This window comes from Ahaetulla prasina, chromosome 13 (assembly GCF_028640845.1).
Source record: "Ahaetulla prasina isolate Xishuangbanna chromosome 13, ASM2864084v1, whole genome shotgun sequence".
NCBI classification, from domain to species: domain Eukaryota; kingdom Metazoa; phylum Chordata; class Lepidosauria; order Squamata; family Colubridae; genus Ahaetulla; species Ahaetulla prasina.
Window position 1 is genome coordinate 21,604,982 of NC_080551.1, and position 24,970 is coordinate 21,629,951.

The following is a 24,970-nucleotide window of genomic DNA, read 5'->3' on the forward strand; positions in this document are numbered from 1 at the left end:
AATAAAAAAGAATACTGTGAGGTAGGTAGGCTGGGCTGAGAGCAAGAGACTGACCCAAAGAATACCCAGGGGATTTTGCCTGAAGTAGAACTGCAACTCACCAACTTCTGGTTTCTAGGCCAATTCTTTAACCACAACATCAAACTGACTCCTTAGGCATTTTTAAAAAATATATATACTTGCCCATATTGCAATCGTAATCCCGGATGGCAGGCAAGCCAATGTTGTGGCCTACCATCAGGCAGGAGATATAGAAGCCAGCCGAACAAATAGGCTGAAAAATAGCTCTTATCTGTGAACGTAACGTAACACCACAATTAGGTTTAATACGATAGACTTGCAGGGCTAGTGTGACATGTTCATACCAGTGTAATATAATATAATGTTATATACACATATGTATATGGGAATGTGCGCTAATTATTACTTATCTGGGTTCTTTTACTTATTGAGTTATTGAGATATATTCTGTGTTTCGGGGGAGGGGGGGGCCTTTACCAAGGGAGTCTCATTCAATCTCATTGTACACATGTTGTGCATTGACAAGAAAGATTTGATTTGATAAAACTGTTTGAGGAGACAGTAAAGGACTAAGAATGACACGAAGCCACCTCATTTGATCAGGAACATTCCAATTTAAAAATGGTCCCAGAGCTAAGGTTTTATTTAGGTTTTATTTTTAAAAACAGTGGAATCCCTTTTATACATTATTGTTGCACTTCAACAATTTTACACACCACGAGTTTCATGCATCTACAAGTACGCCCATAGTCTAAGAACCCAGTAATGTCTGCGATTCTACAGTCATCCTAAATCAACATGAATTAATGTCAAAACTGAAACAAACCAGTTGCATAGAATATCACCATGCCGTGATGCTGTTTCCAACAGCATTAAAACAAACAAACAAAAAAAGAGAGAAGAAATTATAAAATTCGGCCTGAATTGAATATACAAGACTGTGAACCCATCAGTGCAAAAAAAAAGAAAAAAAAAGATGAGAAATATACATAATTTAAGGAAAAACAAAATTAAAGCCATTATAATATGTATATAAACGAAAAGCGTCTCACTGTATTCCATTTTCGTCATCTTCTGGACTACCCCCAAATCCTGCACTTTATAATTATAGGATATGTCATTCTTTCTGTACAGATTGAGCCCTTAGGACAAATGTAGATTTACATTATTCCTCCTACATACTTGGACATAAATCTCTCATACGTACAATATCAGGAATGAATTCAGCAGCTTAAAAGTCAAATACTCACTGTAGTTTGGTTTCCCCACCCTCCAAATATAAATATATACTGTATATATTTTAGGTTTCGCTGTACTTTACAAAAGGTTTTCACTAGATGGCAGCAGGTGCATTTCAGAGCTAATTTTTAACAGCTACAGTTAAATTAAAAAAAAAAAAGAGATTTGCTGCATGCATGATTGGACTTCTTACTTGTAATACTTAAATGTTCTCGAAGGGGGGGAAAAAGCAACATTCCCACAGCACATCAAGCCCAGAATAGTTTACATCCTCTATTCTGAAGCATTAGTAAAAGTATCAGCTAAATAAGGCATGCTTGAGACAGTTACCATTGCTCACTTCAAAGAAAAGCATCAGAGAAAAATGGAGTTTGTAAATCAACCATCGGATATTCAGTCTAGCAGGTGGCATTTCTATCAGTCTCTCAAACGTAAAGCTCTGAAAAACAAATCACAAATTAGCGATGACTGAAATTCCTAATTGCCATAAGCTAGAACAAAATTATAGGCCCTCCCCATTTTTCTCAGAAATCAGCAAAAAGGAGTTCTGAACACAAATAGAGAGAATGGGAGAATGTAAAAACAAGCTTTTGTTACAAGTTGGTTGTTGTCAGGAAAGCTGTGTCAGTGTTTATAAAAACCATAAATAATGGGTTTTCTTTGTTTATATGAAAAAGGTGGAGTCATTGTTTGTTTGTTTTTTAAAAAGGCTCACCAATATTTTTTAAAGAGCATCCCACACCGGATCATTATAATCCTGTATAGATGTGCCCGATCTGGGTGTGATGTGGGTCTGATTTTTATTGTCCTACCAGCCGAAAATGTGTAAAAAAAAATATTCAGGAGAAGGGCTGACTCTATTCAGCATTAGTGCTTCTTAACCTGCAAATAACTTCTGATATACAGATAACTCCAGACTTATGCAAATTATATTTAGCCCTTTTGCGTTTTCAAAAACCCAGGGGTGGATAAGTAACCAAATAAATATGAGAACACAATTCTGAGAAACATTTTATACAAACTTACATTAGCACTGCTTTTAATTTGTATTTCTCTGGCGTAGATTTTTATCTTTATGGTTGTTTGTGGAATTAGTTTTCCTACAAAAACAAAATGACATCCAAATTAAGTTGGGAGAAATGAAGTTGTGAACAAAACAATATCTACCACATGATGAAGGGAAGGGAAGGGAAGAAGGGGAAGGGAAAAAGAAAAGAAAGGGAAGGGAAGGAAAGGAAAGGAGGAAGGGAAGGGAAAGAAAGGAAAGGAGAGAAAAGAGGAAAAAGGAAAGAAGGGGAAGGGAAAGAGGAAAGGAAGGGAAGATAGAAAGAAAGGAAAGGGAAGGAAAGGAAAGGAAAGGAAAGGAAAGGAAAGGAAAGGAAAGGAAAGGAAAGGAAAGGAAAGGAAAGGAAAGGAGCCATTAGATCAGTGTTTCTGAATCTCAGCAACTTTAAGATGGGGAATTTGGGAAGTTAAAGCCTACACATCTTCAAGTTGCTGAGGTTGAGAAGCACTGATATAAACCATTGTAAAACCTTGTAGACAGAACAGAGATGGCTTCCCAGAACAATCATTTTAGTGGCAGCTGAATGCATCATTTACAATCACATTCACTTGTGTACAATGGCACTGGTTTTTGTCCCAGTTATTTTTTAAGACTGTTATTTTGAAAAGCACCACTCTCAAGAGTTTGTTCTATGTAATTCCCCCCTCCCCAAAATAACTCTGTTCAAGATGGCAACCCCACTGACATCCCCACTTCTATTGTTCCTCCCATTTCTGACAGTTAAGATTATATGCAAAAACATCTCGACTGATCTGCAATGAGATTTAAAAGGCCAGAGTAAACAAACAAACAAACAAAAACAAACGAACAAAAAGATCCAACGTGATAGTTTCTTGAATGTCACATCCCTGGGGAATTCTGGGAATTGAAGTCCACATATCTTAAAATGGCCAAGATTGAGAAGCAGTGCTTTTGGGTGACGCCCAGGACTTTTCTCTGCAATGTGGAAGTGTTCGTTATATGCTAACTCTCGAAAGAACAATCCTTCATTGCACGGGTAAAATTCAGAATTTTTCCCTACCGGTTCTGTGGGTGTGGCAGAGGAAGGATATTGCAAAATCTCCATTCCCTCCCCACTCTGGGGCCAGCCAGAGGTGGTATCTGCTGGTTCTCCAAATTACTCAAAATTTCCGCTGTCGGTTCCCCAGAACATGTCAGAACCTGCCGGATTTCATTCCTGCCTTGGAATATTTTGCTTTCCCTTCATATATACTTGCCTGAAAGATGGAACATTTAAGAGCACAAAACCGACTGCGATAGGAAGATCAGGTCCATTAAATACTTACATTGGCCCAGCTGGTTCATCATCTGCAAGAGGATGGATGGTGTTCCAATGAAGGAAAGAGAGAAGGGGAAAAAAAAGCTTTTAGTTTCTAAGGTAAAATTTTGTGGGATAAGTACAAAAGATCACTGTCTACCAATAAAGAGCTTTATCTAAAAGGCCATTCCGTTTGAAATTGCAAAGATTTCATGAAGGGTTTTTTTTTTCTCTCCTGGATTTGAGTTTAGATGACAAAGTAGGTTGGTTCAAAATCATTTCAGTCAACACTTTTTGAATGCTTATCATTGAAAAATGCAACTGTTAAGTGGACAGATTCTTGCAAATGTGGATATATAACTCATCTTGTCCCCAAATTCCAGTGGTTCAATCTTACGAGAGAGATGAGAAGACAAACCAACATTTCAGTTGTAAAATCCTGCTGTTTGTTTCTAAAATCAATGCTTTATTTTCCCACCGTCTGACTCTCCCCAGAAACGCTTGGTACATGATTTTTTTGGTGTGAATTCCTGTCTCTTTCGGCCATTTTGCTCGAAGTCCTGAATAAAATATTTCAGAATTTTGACTGACGCAAAGCAGCCCTTCCAAAAGCAGCAAGCTTCTGTTGTGATTTCATACACAAACGATATTACCCAGTAGTTATTACACATCACAGACACTGCAGCTTGTTACCTGGGGGGGCCAGAAATTTGTCCCTTTATAAATTTTTAGAAGTTAGGAAAATAATAATAATCCTTTTTCATGTAGGCTTCTTCGTGATCAACTCATTTGTACTTTATTTCATTTGTACTTTACCTTACACCCAGTAAAAAGAGAGGCACATTTTAAGCAATTAAAAAAACTCCCAATCCATAAGAATACCTTCTGTTGGCAACCTTTTCTGCAATACATTGCTAGTTTATTTATTGATAGATAGTTGGCAAGCTAAAAAAAAGAAGACGTTTTCTTATAAATTTGTGGTTTGGATACAAACTCAGCAGGATTCCACAAGGGGACTTAAGGCACACAAAGCATTTATGGAAACTACAGTCTTTAACAGTGTAAGCAACTGCATGAGCACACACTAGGAGTAATGTTGGCCCAAGCTGAACATTACTCCATCAGTATCTTTAAGGCAACGGAGTGGCTAAGCCACCGCTAGCACAGTTACCAGAACGGGGAAAAAAGGAAGAACAAAAGAACAAAAGAAAAAGAAAAGAGCTAACCACAAACTAACAGCTGGACAGTCAAAATAACACACCAGTGTCTACAGAAGTCTGCTACTCACAGCAAACTACCAGAACAAGGTACAGAGAACTAGGACTAGTAAGGACAATCAGACATCAATGTGCTGTATATACAATGGAGATATACAGAGACACATCAGGTTTGGAAACATGAAAGCACATTACGATAAAGAACTAAGCTGCCCCTCCGACAAACATCTTTCAATTCCTCCCCCCACCCAAAGATCTCAAAGGCAGCCTAAGCTAGAGAGACGCTCTAATATAGAAGCTTTGCTGGTGCTGACATTCAGGAACATCCTTAGTTTTCGTTTCCCAGGAATTAGCAGGGTTAGGGTTAGTTCCGTGTTCAAAAACCACCATTCTGCCATTCGAAACCTCGCTTCAATCACAGCAGCCTGAAACAAGGGAGGGTTTTTTGGGGGAGGGGGCAGGGGAAGGGAGCGTTTGGCCAACGCATTCGGAACAAAGCTCCAACTTATGCCACCTGAGACAAGAGCGGTCCTCAAACACGGAGGTGGGACAAGAATGAGCTTACAAATGGAACAAGACTGGGTTCGGACTTTACATGAGAAAGCAAGATGGATGCTCTAACATGAATGCATTAGGTTGGCAGAGCTCGGGGGAGGGGAGGGGGGGGCGGTTCGGTTGACATGCAACTCTTTGATCGTGGACTGGCGAGATGGCCATTTCTCCTTTCTATGTCCAGTCAAGTCAAGCGTGGCTGTTATAGAAAGCCTTTCTCGGTCAATAGCTCCTGGGTCAGCTACGGCACCTTTACAAAAATCCGATCCCACCATATACAGGACGTGACAAGACAAAAAAAGGGAAAAAAAAAGAAAGAAAAAAAGAAGAAGGACTAGAGCCCTAGAGAAGTTGACCAGAAAAGGGGAGAAACGGAAGTATAGGAAGGGAGGGTGGTGGGGTGGTGGAAATAAAAGCAATAAAAAAAAAAAAAGGAATGGAACAAATTAGAAAAAATGGAGGTTCGATAGCAAACTGAAGTCCAAATTAGTGGTGGGTGGGAATGAAGAAAACTAAGGAAAAGTGTTAATGTCATGAACTGTGCATTGTATAGACTGAAGCGGAGAATAAACAAACTCCAAAGCATGCAAAGCATCTCACTTACCACCATTTTTTAAAGGAATGATGCAATTGAAAGGGGGGAAAAAAAAGAAGTCATAGTAACTGACAAATCACAATATTACTCAGCAGGTTCTAGTAATTTCTCTAATTTGCTAGCATTTGAACTGGATGGTTAAGAAATGTTCCCTATGCTCCATCCAATCAGACCAGAGTTGCCTCTCTTGCATTCATTCCACTGACGTCATCAAGTTAAAGACTCCCAACTTCTCATTTTTACACATCGGCTCTAGGATACAAAAAGAAATTAGTCCGCAACCGAAATGCAGGACCTCTGAAGAACACATGCATGTCAAAGAAAGGACGGCTTCTATGAAGCCTTCCAAGCAGCCATCTTGGGTTTTTTTGTTTTTAAATAACAAGCTGAATTTTTACATCATCATCGTCGTCGTCTTCTTCTTTTAAGGACCCCCATAATCCCTTGCGGGATAGAGTCTGGGCTACTGAATGGAGCTAGCAGAGCGTTTACTGGCCAGATGCCCTTCCTGATGCCAATGCGGAGTTTTGTTCAGAATATTTATTTATTTATTTTGTCAATGATATATAAGATAACAGGTAAAAGTATAAACATAATTTGGATACATGAAATGAGTAAGTAAAAAGGAATATTAGGTCAGGGCATGCGGGTGCACTTATGCACGCCCCTTACAGACCTCTTAGGAATGGGGTGAAGTCAACAGTGGACAATTTAAGCTTAAAGTTTTGAGGGTTTGGGGAAGAAACTACAGAGTCAGCTAGTGCATTCCAAGCATTGAGTATATATTCTCATTGTGCCCAGAGAGAGACAAATATCTGCCTCTAATCTACGATCGAACTCGCAACCTCCTGATTCTGAGGTGAGAGCTCCATCTCTAGGCCACACCACTCAAGCTGAATTTTTGCACTTGACAAGCAGAAATCCTATACAGAAATATGTATAAAAGTGGGACAGTCAGGTTTTTTTTCCAAAAAAAATGAGGTTTAGGAACTTTGCTTAGGCTCAGGGGAAGGTAGAAGAGATTTAAGACCAGCCTAATCAGTAATTTTATTTTAAACCTGGTTTTGTTTTGTTTTTTCCTCTGCCAAAGGAACAGAAGGGCTTATAAAGTAGGAATCTATAATCGGGAGTCTGCCTTCTGTACTTCCCTAGCATAGAAGAGCTATTGTACACATGTATAGATGTTCTCAAGAGACCTAGATCTGGAAATCTCCCCCCACACCCCTCTTCAGTCTAGATCTAGGTCTCTTATTTCTGACCTGTCACATGACCTGATGAGGAAAGAGCAAAATAAAAATTAGAAACGGGGGTGGGGGGTGGGGGGGAAATGAATGAAGGAACCTCTTCCTTCTGTTAGCAACACCTTCCCAATGAAAGAGCCACGGCGTGAAAAGAGAAGGAATCAAATGCCCGTTTTTTTCCTAGAGAGGCCACATTGCATGCACAGTTGCTAAGTGGGTGTTCTTGCAGAGGTCCATAAATCAATGCCAACTAGGATCCTAAATACGACAGGTAGTGCTCGTTTAGCGGCTGCCTCGTTTAGCGACGGTTCAAAAGTTACGACAGCGGTGAGAAAGTACTTTGAGGACCAATCTTTACATTTGTGGCCTTTCCAGGCATATATGGCGAAAGAAAGCAGAAGCCAGATTGTAAGCTCCGTTATGGTTTCACTTGGTGAACGCTGTATTTAACAAAGTTGCTGATATTACGTATGGTTGCTAAATGAGGACTTCATGTAAAAACTAACCTACAGAAGATTATGCTATCACATTAAATTGGATATTATTGTTTAGAAGGAGGACGGACAAAAGGCAAAAAATACAGATATTTCAGGGGAAACTATTGTAAAAGCCAAGAACATTTGAAATTATTATGAATAATTTGATTAACATTTCAATAGCCCCAAATGCACAAAATAAACATACCAAAAAAAATATTTAGGGGACATTTCCTATAAATGGCCCAATTGTATGCTACAACGCACATATGTGCAACATATTAAAATCTTTATAGAACTGTCTTTTCCGACTTTAAAAGAAACATACTAGCTATGCGCATATATGTGCAAGTCTTCAAGAACAAAATGTTTTCTTTATATATCATGACAAACACATGCAAAATACAAAGCTATATAAAATCTAATATGCACATTTTTGTATTTCTGGAATCTATGAACGTTTATTTTTTATAAGAAAAAAATGACTTTAATGCAAAAGAAAGATCTGAAAAAGTTAAGTGGTCTGAATTCATTTATATAAAGAGCAAAACAGTATTCCAGATAACATCAAATAGGCAAAAAATGACTTCTAAGCACAGTTCATATCAACTGCAAGACTGGAAATTCAGTTTTAGGTTTTCAAGATACTCTATAAAGATCCGTTCCTTTCCTTTCTAAATCAGGTATCAGAACGGAAAACAGAAGCTTTGACGTGACATTTGATAAACAGCGTTTAGGATCGGCATATTGAATCAATAGAATGAAATGCATGGAATACATAAATAGTATTTTTAATGAAGATAGCCGGGTATCAATTCATACAACCAATTCTGAAAAAGCATTAAGGGACAAGGCCTGATGAAAATTCTCTAGATTTTATTGCGTGGTTCAGGTTTTATGTTGTATTCCACTTTGTAAGTACTTCTGCAATACACCAATAAGGAGCACAATATATTAATGTTTATGCTTGCCGCACTCAAATAAACTAACAAGATATGGAGTAATATAAGCATAGCATATTTGGTAACTGCACTTATGTACCCAAAATTAAAACAAAAAACAAGAGAACAAGGAGAAAGCCTTATTCGGGAGGGTTGATCCAACAGCCTGAACCCAAGAAAAAATAAATAAATGAAAGGATTTGGCTTTCAGGTGAAAGTTAGCAGATTTAATATTGTAGGAATTCTAATAAGTTATCTGTTGGAGTGTGTACTCATTTAAGTCTTCTACCTTGGCAACTTGGTTTCCAATTTCTTTAGGATAAGGTAAGGCACAGATAGGATAAGGCACAAAATATTTTTTAAAAATGTGTTTTTAAGACTGAATTGCATTTAGAATTCTCTGGTCCAACATCATCATAAAACCTAGCCAGGAGCGTTCCCCTGCTTGAATGCTGTTGTTAGTAAGAGATTAAAAGGAAAGAGTTAACAAAACAGAGAGATTTGCAGCCTTAGCAACAGACTTCGATATACCAGAAAAGATCTTTTGAGAACTAGCCAACTCTTCATGTGTCAGAGTGTCTCACGGGTACAGTGAGGTGGGAGTAAGGACTAGCACAGGACAGGACCCTGTGGGTAAAAGGTAACAACTAACCAATGCAAGAGAATTCTGTGGCTCAGGTTTGAACTGTGGGGTGCTTGGTGCTCTCTGGGCTTGGTGTTTTCTTGAGGACGTTTCATTACCCAACTGGATAACATTTTCAGTGCACCTAGTTGGGAAATGAAATGTCTGCAAGAAAACAAGCAAGCACCAAGGACTCCACAGATAACAACTAATCTGGGCAAGAATGCAGAACCTTTAGAAAATATGTTTTTTAAGGACAGGATTTCTGTGGAAATCTGCCTATGGGGACACCGGAGACATTACTGGTATTTAACAATAGCAACCTCTGGCCATTATCAATCCGAGTGACTGGAAAGAACGTCTATAAAAATTAACATCTGGGATAAAGGGCAAAGCTGCTCATGAAGCTTTGGCTTTTTTGTGCGTTTTGCATATAAGAAAACCTCAGTGGCAGGAAACAATTCCTCTGCTTTCAGGCAAGCAAAGCACAAAGCATAACCTACTTTTTTGCTAAGGCGATTAGATGAGTGCCAAAGTGACAAGAAAGGAAGGAAAAGAGGACTGTTTAAATTGCTTTCTTCATATTATTATTTATAACCAGGATTAAGCCAAGAAAAATCGTAGTACAAAATGCAGTAAAAATGGAATAGCTGCCCTGCCAAGAAAAGAAAATCCTGCATTCTGTTATTTTATTCCGACTTGCAAAACAATTCAAACAGGAAAACAACATGCTACCTTGGCTTGGGTTAAAATTAACACAGAGAGGAGCTGGAAGAAAACCAGCTAAAGTTTTTACTTCCTCGTACACACATCGTCTAGAAAAGCACGTGTTTGTTGATTAATCACTAATCCAATAGAAAGATTTATGTTTCCCACTGAAGCCATCATACATACACTAGACTTGATACAATGAAATTATTTAATAAATTGTTTTGAAGAAAGGAACAGGACCAGAGGAAGGGAAAGTAACCACTTGACTGCAACACAAAAGCATGTCCCTGTTTGTGTAACAAAAGCTACAGCCCAGTGAGCTATTGGAAACGATCACAAAGACCTGCTCTGCCTGTCTCATAAGCAATGACTGCAGAAACGCATCACTGCTTTTTTAAACTTCAACACAACATAGCAAAAGCATGCAGCGAGTATGTGTTATATACATCAAAATTTGCAGGATATTGTGCTCTCTGAATCAGTGGCTGTTGACTTGCACGTAAGATAAGCCAAGAAGGAAATTCCTCAGGGTAGCTCCAAGAAACAGCAAAATGTGGGACGTTGGAAAGTCAAGGTTAAGAATGAATGGCTGTTTTCACATAGGGAACATCAACTACACTGAGAATAACCCAGGTGATAATAGGATGTCTCAGGTGCACCTGGACCCAATTCAGTCTGCCTTGTCATTGGGAATGCAGAAGGAACCGACTGAGGCCAGCCTGATTCTCAAAACCATCAGAACAGAGCTAAATCGAAGAATACTCTCCACACATGGCATGCAACTATGCCACAAAGAGAAAGAAAGCATAAATATGTCAACAATGAAGCGAAACATTCCTTTTGAATAAAGCAACCTTAGATTTTTATGCTGATTTGGTGTTGTCGGAGATGGAGGTGCCTTTGGATGCTGCCCTGAGCTCAAAATAGAGTTACAGTCAAGTCCTGGCCATTTATATAGGGAAATTTATTATTGTTTTTTTCAGCAAGTTGGCTGTGAATTTTGGAGGCTGCAGTTCCAAAAAAATGGAGTAGACATAGGTGCCATAGATGGATTAAACCAGGAGATTAACCTCACACCCTCGGAATCACTAATATATCGTGTATGTATCCATAGTAAATTATCTGTTTAATTGCATTGTCTAATCCAGGTAGTCCTCGACTTAAGTCCACAATTGAGCCCAACATTTCTGTTGCCACGTGAAACATTTGTTAGGTGAGTTTGCCCCATTTTATGACCTTCCTTGCCACAGCCGTTAAGTGAATCGCTGCTGCTGTTAAATTGATCAAATGGTTGTTAAGTGAATTTGGCTTCCCCATTGACTTTGCTTGTTAGAAGGTGGCAAAAAGGGGATCACATGACCCGGGGACATTGTGACCGTCATAAATCTGAGTCTATTGCCAAGTGCCTGAATTCTGATCACATGACCCTGGGGATGCTACAATGGTTGTAAGTATGAAAACTGGACACAGGTCACTTTTTTCAGTGCCGTTGTAACTTTGAATGGTCACTAAATGAACTGTTGCAAGTCGAGGTCTACCCGTGGGTGGCTTCTAGCTTTCCTATTCTTTGTTTTGATGCTCAAAATGGGATCCTGCAGGCAATGAGGATGGCAGGCCTGGACCTGATATTAATTGCTCACTGTGACAAAGTCGGACAATGAATTAACTGCTACGCGTAACTGTTATTCACAAATCATTTCTGTTTAATCATGTGCCCCCATCTACGTAGGGGATGCCCGATTCAGATATCCTCCACTGCAGCTGGAAAAAAATCATAATGCATCAGGAGCGGTCCTGTTAATCATCTTTCTCTGAATTAATTACATATAAATTTAAAACAAGACAAATGGGTGCATGTTTGTCTCGAGTTCTTTGTTCTATGTTCATCTGCTGGCTAGAATTTGGCTTCCACAAGTGACTCAAGGATGCATTGTGTGGCCTTAAACCTAAAGAAGCACACCCACGGATGAGCCAGTGAGGGCTTTAGGCTTTAAGTTCTCCTTCAGCATTTCCTGGCTTTAATCATTGTGTGGGAGTACTGACCCAGCGGGCTTCTTCGGATTGTTAGTATATTCTCTCTTCCGACAGTTAGTGCAAAAACTGAAACGGTTAAAACAAACAAACAAACAAACAGCCATTCATTCCCGAGATAGGAAGGCTTGAAATTAAGTTCTTCAGAAACTCAAGAAGGAAGTTCCGGTAAGTTCCAAGGCTTAGAAGGAAGCTTCAATGGCAAAGGCGAGGAAAATACATCCCTTAAGGCTATCCCCATTGTCCCAAGACCAGATCCCTGTCACAGTCAGGAAGCAAACTCTTCAAGCAATTGAGAAGACCAAAGGGACTCTCAAGAATGTCTACACACATTCCTGGCACATGCATCTGTCTAGAAATGTTTTCAAACGGGAGACCAGTCCAGCGTCAGCAAATGCTTATCCAGCTGTCAAACCAAACCAAACGATCACTTCAAAAGAAGACCATGCACAACTGCTTTCATGCCGAATTGAAAGCTGGCGCCAACTCAATTCTCTTTGCGTCTTCTAACAAGTGAAGAGGCTTAGCAACTCCCCATCCCCACCAGCCAGCCCACACCCTATCCTTTCTTATCAAGAAGTTGTCTGCCCAGGAAGCTGTGGCAGAAACAGACAATCCTTTCCACCCACCTCCTTTGGCTGAATGGAAAGAACTTGCATTGGTCCGTAGTAGTAGACAAACATACAAGCAAGCAATCTTCTTTGAGCCACTGTATAAGCTCTCATGGTTAACACGGTTAATGCTACTGCTGGATGAACTAGAGAAGCAGAACAATAAAATAGAAAAGGGCCTTTTTAAAAAGAGGGATTGGGAACTGTTTAAAAGATTGACTTGTATATTTCTGAATATAGACTATATTCCAGTTGATCAAGCTAAAATGAATAGCCAAGCCGGAATAGACTTTTGGAAACTGGAAAAACAAAAACTGCCATTATTGGAAGTGGGGGTTATTGTTTGATTTTATTTTATTTTCTCTACTATGTTTTTATTGCTTGTAAACCTCCTAGAGTCGCTGTGAACGAGTAGGAGGTAATATAAGTTTCCTAAATAAATAAATTACTGGACTTTGTGCATATAATAAAAATGCTGGCCCATTTTTATACGAAAGCAGCTTTCCCTCTGACCTGCTTATTTCAAAAAGCTTTGCCAAGGTGGCTGTGCAAAAACAGGGCTGTCAGATGGAATCCACTATGACACCTTCAGCATTTGTTATCGGCAGGATCAGGCTTTTAAAAATTTTCTCTTCACTTAAATGGCTAGTCCAGAATTATCGCACTGTTTAGGCAGTGTTCATTTCTGTATACTTGCAATTTAATGTCTTGTATTGCCTACATGAGCCCTTACGTCATGAACATCTTATTCAAGATGTTAGATGGGAATTAACAACAATTTATCTCTAAAATAATTTCCCCATTTAAAAGAAAGATGCCATTTATTTTCGGTGCTCTATGGCCTGTGACAATAAGGTCCACAGAGGCAGCTAGTTGTCAGCTAGGAGTGTTTCTATGCCTTAGTGACTGTAAGATGGGTGGACTTCTACTCCCAGAATTCCCCAGCTAGACAAAGCTGGCTGGAAAATTCTGAGAGCTGAAGTCCACCTATCTTATTGTTGCTAAGCTGGAGAAACACTGAGTTAGAAGGTAGGATAGACCCTCTATTCCCTCACAAATAATAATAATAGGAAAGAAACAATCATACTGAGAAGAATGGGCTACGTTCAGTGGGGGAAGAAAGTTAAGATGAAAGCTTCGCTCCCTCCAAGGTGTCTCAAGCAGAAGATTACGGCATAGTTATGGGATGTCTGTGGGGTTCAGTGGACCTACCCATCTCTACCATTTCAAATGCAAGTATGAGCAAAAGCTTTCCATTACGATGTGTTTTAGTCACTTAAAGCATTAGATCTTACTCATGCAAAAGGCAGGTTGCAAGTATCCGCAGTCAAGAGATCTTAAAAAGTTTTATCAATTAGTTTGAAAAATACTTATTTTTTTGTTTTGGTTTCCCTCTAGCAAGACAGCACAGTATGTATCCGACCAAAGCTACATTTAGGCAGGGTGAATTTAGTAACAAGCAACGTTGTTTTAAAATGTCTCACATGCTAGAAAGAAGTCCGTAGGACAGGACCAGGATGAGCTCGAGGGAGGGAGGAGTCAAACACATCATAAGTCTCGAGTCCCTTCATGCCCACAAGAGACCTGCTAACTCCAGCCCACCTTGAATTCCTTCTACTTTTCATTCCCACTGATTTCCCTTGACCGTTAGTTGTTCAGGTTCTTGTCGAGATCATAAGCTCGCAACAAATTTTTATATTCATTTGAACTGCCTGGGCTTCCTGATTTTCCCTCATTTGACAGAGCCTTTTCAAAGACAGAAGTATTTCAGTACCTCCTCTGTCAAGGACTGAGGGACAAGGATTTCCCAGTAGTCTTCAGCAGCCCGAAATTTGGAAGTATGGGTTGGTAACACCAACTTTTTTAAAAGGAAGGCTCCCCAAGGAAAAAGAAGAAGAGCCTGGTTCCCGGCAAACACAGCGGTGTGGAAGAAACTTACCGTCTGGAACCTCATCTGGCCGCTTCCTTTTCTCATAAACAACTATGATAACCACAAGAATGATGATCTCGGCCAGAATTCCTAGGAAGGGCCAGACAGGAGCCAAGTGGCTGCGTACACGCAGGATGGTAATTTCGGCGACGGTGCCCACGGAGTTGGTGGCATTGCACTCGTAATCCCCAGGATCTTCGTTGATCTGGAGGTTCGTAATACGGAGTTCGGTGTAATTCTCTTTGTTGTTAATGAAGAAGCGACCGGAAGAATTGTCAATGATCTAATGAGAAAAGGGTAATCCAGAGCAAAATTACCAGTTATTCTGTTATATGCCCACATCCCGTCTTTCGTACGAGCTTAATATTCTTCATTCTGAAAACTTGGTAAGTTGGGCATGAGAGAAGCGTGGCAAGCTCATTCGCATAATCATTCGACTGGCTGAGGCTCTCCTGCCTTAAGTTCATTTGTGGTGGAAGATGACATGTATAGAGCCGTGTCCTTGGCTTACGACCACAACTGAGCCCCAAATTTGTGTGGCTAAGCAAGTTGTTAAGTGAATCGCTGCAGTTGTTAATAACGTGGCTTTTAAGTGAATTTGACTTTGCTTGTCAGAAGGTCACAAAAGGGGATCACATGACCCCGAGATACTGCAATTGTCATAAGTATGAGTCAGCTGCCAAGCTTCTGAATTTTGAACATGTGACTATGGGGATGCTGCAACAGTTGTTAAGTGTGAAAAATGGTTGCAAGTCACTTTTTGGAAGGTATCGTTGTAACTTCGAATAGTCACTAAACGAACTGTCGTAAGTCGAGGACTACCTGTATTTCAAATAGCCATGGAGGAACAATTCTGGGGGGGCAAGCAAACTTACCGTATTTTTTGGAGTATAACACGCACCTTTTCCCCCCCAAAAGAGGATGAAAATCTAGGTGCGTCTTCTACTCTGAATGTAGCCCCGCCCAGCTTCTCAAATGGAGGTTTCAGAAGTTGAAAGAAGCCCCCAAACAGAGCTTCAGAAGAGAAGCCCCCAAACAGAGCTTCAGAAAAGAAGCCCCCAAATAGAGCTTCAGTAAAAAAGCCCCCAAACAGAGCTTCAGAGACTTTTTTTCTGAAGTTCTGTTTTGGAGGCTTTCAGAAGCAGAAAAAAGTTTTTTCTGAAACAGAGTTTCAGAGGCAGGAAAAAAGAAGCAAAAAAAAGCAGGGCACAGAGCTCACAACCAAGGAACCTATTGCTAAAATTCACCTCTGGGAACAGCTGATTGGGGGTATTCTGGGAGACCAATCCACCTGCCAATCAGCCTTTTTCTTATTTTCCTCCCCAAAAACTAAGGTGCATCTTATACTCCGAAAAAGACAGTAGGCTAGTCAGAAGAGGATGCAGAAGGCTGGAGGGAAACTATATGCGATTGGATGTTTGGATTCTTGTTTTGCATTAGAAAGCAGGGTCATCTGCAAGAAATTTCCTGCCTAGAAATAACACTTTTTAAACATCTGTTGCAGGGACCATACCTGGTTTTGCTCTTAAGACCTCTCCGATTTTGATCTTTATATATCTCAAGTTTAATAAACAAATAGAAACAAACACACACCCTCCAAAAAGCCATTTGCAGAACAAGAGAGAAGTATCTGCGGTTAGGAGGCAAAAATACTGGAATAGTTTCATTCCTTGGCCACGTGTTGCAAACTTCAGCCAACAGCTGAGCTTACCTAGTGGAGTTTGATCTTCTACTCACCACAGACATTCCGTTGATTTTTTTGTACCACGTCCAGTCTGGATGTGGGTAGCCAACAGACTTGCAATACATCATTGCCTCCTGCCCTTCGTTTTTGTTCTCACTTCGCTTATGCCCAGTAATATCAGGAGAAGCTAACAGGCACAAAAAAAAAAAAAAAGCGGGGGGGGGGGAGGGAGAGAAAAAAGAGCAGTGTATAATTCAATCTGTTTCCTCTATAGAACTGTCACAACCCTGTATCATGAAATTCAAAATCGTCACCCACTGTTCAAAATTCAAGAAAGCACAGCGGTGGGCCTTCCGGTGGCTTAATATATTCAGTTTTGCCACTGGTTATTTATTTAGAGCTTCCTTCCATTTCATATTGAACTATTATGTAAATCTCCTGTAATGGGAGAATCCGCAGAACATTCGTGTCCAATTCTGGATTTTGTAACCCAACAGTGTCTAAAAAAGTTTGGGGGGAAAAGCCTTCAGATGTGGAATTAGATTGTACTGAACAGCACAACAGTATGGAGCAATAAAGCCAAAAAAATGCTCTCATTCCGAAAAGAAAGATAATTCTACATCTTCTCCTGAACAGAAAGTCCTGAACAATTTAGGACAAGGCTGGAAGACATTGCATTTATTCCTACAGAAAAATGCAGGAAGTTGCAGCTGGGATACCCTTTTTAGCAGCTTCAAAAGATCCGTTAGATTAGAACACGGCCAAGTAGCTCATTAAGCAAAATAAAAATCTATAGAAAGAAGGCACAGTACTGACACATCTAGAATTATTTTGCATTTTCTACATTTGGCTTTGGCGGTATTCAGGAGATAAAACAATTTCTTAGACGTTCCAATTTATGAGGATGGGGTAAGCACTCATCAGCTGTGAAGACTGTGACCTGGAAGCATTAAATAAAATAAAAGTGTTCCATGGGGAATTGCAGGAGGAGGATCTTAGAAGCCAAGCTAAAGAGGAAGACAAAGGAAATGAATTAAGAAGTATGGGTACCTTTCACTTCTATTGTAGCATTTGCTACTGGGGAGCCAGCAAATACAAATACGCACCAATATTCCCCTGAATCATCAGCTCTGGCCTTTGAGATTCTGCAAAGAAAAAAAAAATAGTGATCAGGATCGCTGGGGACAAATCAGTCAGGTTTACGAAGACATCAAGGCTCAGTTGTTCCCAGGTTATTGGGTAACACAATAAAAAGCAGTCCAAAATATTCAAGATCTTGTATCAGCTTCTTTGCTGGAAAACTTCCAAATGAAGTTTGGAATAAAGCCTCAGAGCTGAAAAGAGTGCTTTCCCTAATATTTTACAGAGCCAAGGGGGACTCTAAATAGGATCTTCCCTTTTTGAAACGCAAGTTCTGAACTATTTTAAAACTGTTTTTTAAAAAAAAGTTGGGTTGGGATGGATCGACTTTAAAGTGAGCGTATCCTTAATGTACAGGTAGTCCTCGACTTACAACAGTTCATTTAGTGACACAATCATTTTTCACACTTGCGACCGTTGCAGCATCCCCGTCAAAATTCAAACGCTCGGCAACTGGTTCATACTTATGACCGTTGTTGTGTCCCTGGGTCACGTGATCTCCTTTTGCGACCTTCTGAATAGCAGTCAATGGGGAAAGCGGATCTGCTTAACAACCGTGTGACCAACTTATCAGCTGCAGTGATTCACTTAACAACGGTGGCAAGAAAGGTCGTAAAATGGGGCAAAACTCACTTTAACAAATGTCTCACTTAACAACAGAAATCTCGGGCTCCGTTGTGGTCGTAAGTCGAACCTGTATTCTGCTTGTTAATGGATTAAAAAAATAAATAATTCATGGCTTCATCCCCACCTTGTAAAGTTTTGGATATTATTTCTTAATGTCATTCTACGAAAGACTTGAAGAATTGGATAAGCACAGCATCTAAACCTCCTTAGCTAAAATTGCTAGTTTTGATGCTTAAGAGGTGCTCGGCTACTACATTTTGTTCAGCTGCTTCCGCGGAAGCGTCACTGAATTTTCAGAGATGGAAAAAATCGCTTTCCAGACTTACCTGTATTCTGTCGTGTTTGTGTTCTTTATGGTACTTGGGATCTCTTCTCCGTTTTTCACCCAGTAGCTGTGAACGAGGGGGCTAGGGCTGGTCGTGAGGTTGCACTGTAGAATGATAGGACTTGGAGGGGAGCTAATGGTGACCTCATTACTGGAATTGATCCGGGGCTCTAGAGGAAAAGAGACACATTAAAAGGGCTGTCAGTTTTCACCCGGCTCAAATGTCCTATACGTGGCACAATTAAATGGCAGAGGAGTTGGGAGAGGAAAAGAACTACACGTGGAAAACAACTTTACTAGCTCAGATGGCATCAAGGCATACAATGAACAGCTGACCAGTAAGGGAGGGGAAAAAAAACACAAGGACTAGTCTACTGATACAAAAGGGCAAAAAAAAAAAATATTATATAAATAAATAAAAAAGAAAAGAAAGGAATATATTTTGGTATTCTTTTGTTTTTTAGCCTAACTAAGGGGAAATTAAAAATAAATAGCACAAGAACACATAGCAAGCATTCAGTCTAATCCGTTTTAAAAATCAGATCTTTGGGTGCTTTCACATATCGTTCTAGATTGAAGAATCTTGCTGCAAGAGAAAGACATCTAATAGGATACAATGCTGTATGTGGAATTCCCCCCCACCCCCACCAAACAGGTATTAGCAGGGCCAGTCTTCTAGGAAGCTTGCAAAGAAAACCATGCCATTACACTCTTCAGCCTCTCAATAATGGAAGACAATTTCAAATCACCAATTGCATAACACCGACTTTGAGCTCTGATGAAACAGACAGGAAACAAAGTTTATTTAGCTAATGCCCCAAACTAGAGCGGGTACCATTTTGGAATCAGCAGCAACCATAAAGTCTTGTAGCCAATCTACTCTTCTCGTTTTCTGTGCTACAGAGGACTCCTATATAAAATGATGAGTAAGGAACCCACCTGCTCCCCTTTCTTAGAGTTTGCCTTGCCCCTAACAGCATTAACTTCTTAGAGCCCTGTTGTGTTCCTTGGGATCCCTTTTCTACCAACCCCTTTACCTAAGAAAAAAAAGAAAAGAGGTTGAAACCCTTCCCCCAATTAACATGTGGATTTTCCTGTGATCTATATTCAGATTATGTAGTATTTGAAAGAGGAACTGCACAGGGAAGCAAACCAAATTTACATGTTCAAGTCCTTAAAGCAGCAAGGTCTTTTGCAAGGCTTGGGCAGAGATTCCTGGATGTTTACATGGGGTTATATTATAACAACAACAACAACAGATTAGCAGAGTTGGAAGGGACCTTGTAGGTCATCTACAAGGATGACCCCACCCAAGCAGGAGACCCTACACCATTTCTGACAGATGACTGTTCCAGTCTCTTCTTGAAAGCCTCCAGTGATGAAGCTCCCACAACTTCTGAAAGCAACTTCTGTTCCATGGGTTGATTTGTCAGGCTCCAAGTAAATGCACCCATCATAAATCCAACTCCGAGGCATTGCTTCGCTTCAAAGAACAAATTTGATGTGACATGATTGCTCTCACTGCGAGAAAAATTCTCCTTATTTCTAGGTTGAATCTCCCCTTGATCAGTTTCCATCCATTATTCCTTGTCTGGCCTTCGGGTGCTTTGGAAAATGTACACAGCCACTTTGCCTTCCAGGGTAGAAAGTGGTCACATTCCTAATGGATTGCTATCCCAACCGAAACTCCCATGTCCTTCAACTAAGGAACGTGTGTTATCTTGATACACAGTCCCACACGAATCCCTTTGAAGCAAGAACATATCACCATGCAGGTCAAAATGTACTTCATGTGTATCAGGATATGCAATCTTCTATCCTTCCTTTATTATTTATGCTGTGTTTTATACTTTAGATCTTTGGAATCCATCCAATCCAACAGTATAATCTTTGTTCTGCAATTACATGGGTTCAGGCACAGACTGTGGGATTAAACCAAGTACTGGTAGAGCAAAAATATCTGAACATTCTTTTTTTTTCCTTTTTAAAAGACCCATTGCTAAGCATTTATTCCATGCCAGCATCTCAAAAGATGTAATACAAAGCCATACCACCCTATTTAAAAATAATTGCATAAAGGAATAGTGTAAGAATTTGAAAGACTTGTCATGATTTACTTCTGGCATGGAATGTTTTGCAAATATATTTGATTTTATGGTGCTCTTGACATATACGTATTATCTTCAGGAAGAGAAAATAGTGGCAGGATAAACATGCTGGTTACTGTAATAGAGAATAGGAGAGATTTAGACATGTCTTGTTAGTAGCATAAGATTGTACCTGTATTACCAAATCCATGAATTTATGTGACCAAATCCACGAAAATCTTTATCTACTAATACTCTCAAATGAGAATTATCCTCCATAAACATAAGTTATATTCAGGTTTAATATGGCTTTATTCTAGACTGAAAAAAATCAGCAAATTTAATTAAATCATAAAATGTTCAACTGCAGCTCTTCAATTAGTCCAGAAAAGGGAAACATGATTTCCCAAAGTTGCCCATATGGAACAATTCATTTATTTGTTCTCACTGCAGCCTGAACACTAGGAAATCTCACCCTCAGTGGAAAACATTACTAGAGTTCCTCTCAAATTTATCTGGAAAGTTCCATCACTTTTCCATTAATGAGTTAAACATTTCCTCATAAACTCACCATTCAGATTAAACTGATTTAAATAAGTATGCAAGGTAGACAGAGGCACTTGATGAAGAGTGTCTATATGCAATATGAAATACTGCCCCTAATAATATTTGTCAAGAACACAAACAACTCCACCCAACATAGAAATGTATGAATCAGCCTTGCATTCTCTAACCTGATGCCAAGAACCATATTGGCTAGAAATGAGGAGGATTATAGTCCAAATATATTTGAAGGACATTGGACTAGGTAAGAGTGATATTGTATTTTCCTATCAGTTATTAAAATAAGAATTAGAAACAAGGCAAAAGGAAGTAAATGGGAAAATATTACACAAGACTTTGCGACCAGAGAGTATTTATCTCCTAGAAATGGGCAATAGAAGCAGTTGTATTTTTAAGAATTTTGGGTTTCAAAAAATTATTCTGCTATATTGTAAAAAAATTGCTTTCAGAAAACTAGTTTTTAGATTGCATCCCGTTTGATGCATTTTAGCAAAATGGTAATATAAAACTGATAGTAAGATAAGCATGCAACTACTACTGGAAAATCACACTTACCATCCAGTATTTCTCTTAGTTGTTAAAAGTGTTAATAATTGCATATAAGGTATATGTCAGCATTACCCATAACTGATTCTTGATTTTTAATAAAATAATCCTCTACTGTTAGCTGTTCTTATTGTCAATTCTTAACTAGAGAAGCATTGTCTCATTTAAAAAAAAAAGGATTTGTATGCGTTCCTCATCAGTTGTAGTTACATACTGCAGGAAATTCTTTAAGTCTTTTATAATAGGAGTTTGTATGCTGTGCAAACAAAGCATCATACACAAAGCATTTCTATCCTAATAAATGGATACTTTGTACTATTCTGTTTATACACACACACACACAAAAAACATTTATGGTACAGCATTATGATCAGAAATCCAGATTAAGTTACCAGATTTATTTTCACTGCATGGCCCAGAAGGCTGGAAGCCACAACAAATAAGAAAAAATAAAGAATTCCACCTTATTACTGAATATTTCATTTACCCAATACTTCCTATACTGTGTGGGCAATTTTTTCTCACACATCAGTCTCTGATACACAGTACCACTCCACTCTGATACACATATGTCCTACTCAATGTAACTATTTTTTTATGTGCATACCAATATAGAAGGTAAATTGCAGAAAAAAGTTATCTTTCTAAAAGCTTCTAAAAGTTAAGTAATGCCTTACTTTTGACATTATTCTTTTGATGAGTGCTGACATTACAGACCGGGTGTTTATGATTAGATTGATTTAGCCAAGGCATGGATCTGATGGAGCTGCCGTTTACAAAAATATATGTTTTTAAATAAAATCTCCTTGCTGGAAAAGGTGCTGCCAGACTCCTCTGGATCTTTTTAACTGATTAATAGTGTTATAGTAAAAGAAAGCAGGGAATTGATACCACTGAGAGGTAAAAATAATAATAATCATCAAGGTTACTTCCCATATATTCTTGCCTGCTTTTTAAGATCAATGTCTCTTGCAAGCCTTGTCTTCAATTGAGATGGGCCTGGCAAAAGAAGAAAGAAGGAAGGAAGGAAGGAAGGAAGGAAGGAAGGAAGGAAGGAAGGAAGGAAGGAAGGAAAGAAAGAAAGAAAGAAAGAAAGAAAGAAAGAAAGAAAGAAAGAAAGAAAGAAAGGACCCATTTCCGTATTAAAAACCATGTTGTAAAATGTCCTACAAGTCTCATTCCTCTAATGGGTTTACTCTAATTCCACTTATGACTGTATGACTATAACTTGTTGCTGGCAATCCTTATGATTTATATTGCTATATTGATCATCAATTGTGTTGTAAATGTTGTACCTTGATGAACGTATCTTTTCTTTTATGTACACTGAGAGCATATGCACCAAGACAAATTCCTTGTGTGTCCAATCACACTTGGCCAATAAAATTCTATTCTATTCTATTCTATTCTATTCTATTCTATTCTATTCTATTCTATTCTATTCTATTCTATTCTATTCTATTCTATTCTATTCTAATGGATAAAAATCTCAAAAAGGCAGATGCAGATCCATTATGTATGCCTCAGAACAAACAAACTGCCAGATTTACCAGCATAAATGTTAGGACAGAAAGGTTTCTAACAGCAGCTCTAGGGAACAAAACGATGTTGGAAATCGTTTGTTGGAAATCTGTACAATGGACACAAAACGAATCAAGATATTTGGGAAGCTTACAGGCCTCAACTAGAGGAAATAGTTCTCCTTCCATTGTTGGCTTCCCAGTATTTAGGATAATTTTCCTATGAATCAGGAAGTAATCCATTAGCATTAGTAGATGTTAATTGCCTAATCCCCCAAGAGATTGTCCAATCTTTCCTAAACGTGAAACTTAATGTGTGCCAAATATTCATCTTTATTGTAAGAATTTATATGCCGCCTTTCATAATAAAAATCCTCCTGTGATGGTACGTATTAACTCTTTATTGTTGCTTGCTTCGCAATGCAGTACGATTCATTGGCTTGTTTCTCTGTGCAAACCACCTCAGACAACACTTTAGAATGTAATCATGATTTCTAAGCCTTCTAATAGAGTCAATGGTTTAATAAATAAGTCACTTACAAGATCACCCCATGCAATTTAGCTTTATATGTGAGGAGACATAACTTGAGTGTTACATGAAGGGGATGAGAAAGAAAAGGCTTATATTTGTAAGTAACCAATAGGCTTCAGATACACCAAGGAAAGTACCAGTACTATAAGCAGAGACTCAACATTTGGGAAGTTTCGGTATGTATGTTGTTAATAAAAAGCAACTTCTGACTTAAAGGGAAAATTCAACATTTTTCAGGCAATAAAGGTTGCAGAAGAGAGTCTATGGATTGAAAACCAAGAAGAAAAGGAAGGCAATTCCACGATATCCCAATAAACGAAATAATAATAATAAAAAAGAAATTGTTAGGTTAAGAATTAACGCAAAATAGAAAAGGCACTCATGGAGAAACTAGGAGAGCACAAAGCCTACTATAAAAGGTAAAAATAAACAAATAAAAAGGAATAAAAGCAAAAGGAAACAAACATTCCAATACCAGCTTGTTTTCAGAGGAACTAGAAGACAGTTTCAAAGATTCTCCTCAATATTTCTGATCCTAGGAAGGAGGAGACACATTAAGAAGGTGGCAAAAACACACTTGACACGTCCACAAATGAAGAAATCAACACACCTTTCCCCACCACACACACACACACACACACACACACACGCAACAAAGACAATCAGTGGTGATACTAAGGGTCACAAGAGAGGTTGGAGGGGGATGAGGATCTCTGGGAGTGCCTCTAGAGACTACAGCACTACTGCTCTGAGGAACTGAACTCACTCTGAAGGACGCTTATAGTAGCCTGGGCTCGTATCCACGTTATGGCGGGGTTTTGCCTCAAGTCATTCCTTCTGGGGTCGTTGCTCGCCCTGCACTCATATGTCCCAGAGTCTTCCAAGGTAAGACGAGTGATTCTCAGCACGCTCACGCCATTCACCCCGTAGGCAGTGTTAATGGTGACACGGCGCTTTCGAGCACCGTCCCACAGCTGTTTGAAAGATTCAGCCCGGTTGACTTCAGCGTACCACCACTGGATCTCTGGGGTGGGGTTCCCAACCACGTCACAATACAGTTCAAAGGCGTCCCCTGTGAGCTTAGTCTCTGACATAGGCGACTTGACAAACCCAGCTAGAGAGGAAAAGGGGCAGCAGAAATGCCATGATGGATGAACGGGGGTGGGGGTGGGGAGTGGGGAAAAAAAAACAGATCTTATAAAGAAAGCAAATGAAATCGCAGAAAACACAAAAAACAAAACAAAAACAAAAAGAGAGACATGCCCATCTACAACAGTGGTTATAGTGTGAGTTCAAAAGAAGAAAAGTGAGATTGGCAAAAAAGCCAGGTTTAAGGGAGACAAGCCATCAAATTTTACAGATTTTTAGTCTGCGACAGAAAGAGAGGTGAGTCTATTTTTTCTTAGTTCCATATAATAATAATAATAGTTCCAA

General features: G+C 39.2%; 1 protein-coding gene across 1 annotated transcript in view; it reads right to left on the reverse strand.

The window, feature by feature from the left end:
- Positions 1 to 615: 615 nt before the first annotated feature.
- The window catches only part of NPTN (neuroplastin), a 30,114-nt gene continuing 5,759 nt past the window's right edge, over positions 616 to 24,970 (reverse strand). The window contains exons 2-9 of the mRNA XM_058155830.1: positions 24,303 to 24,650; positions 18,289 to 18,457; positions 17,246 to 17,340; positions 16,249 to 16,382; positions 14,521 to 14,794; positions 3,613 to 3,634; positions 2,287 to 2,360; positions 616 to 1,699 (exon numbers count right to left, since the gene is read on the reverse strand). Of these exons, the coding sequence (XP_058011813.1) occupies positions 2,300 to 2,360; positions 3,613 to 3,634; positions 14,521 to 14,794; positions 16,249 to 16,382; positions 17,246 to 17,340; positions 18,289 to 18,457; positions 24,303 to 24,650 (1,103 nt within the window). The 3' untranslated portion in view covers positions 616 to 1,699; positions 2,287 to 2,299. The remainder of the gene's footprint in view (positions 1,700 to 2,286; positions 2,361 to 3,612; positions 3,635 to 14,520; positions 14,795 to 16,248; positions 16,383 to 17,245; positions 17,341 to 18,288; positions 18,458 to 24,302; positions 24,651 to 24,970) is intronic.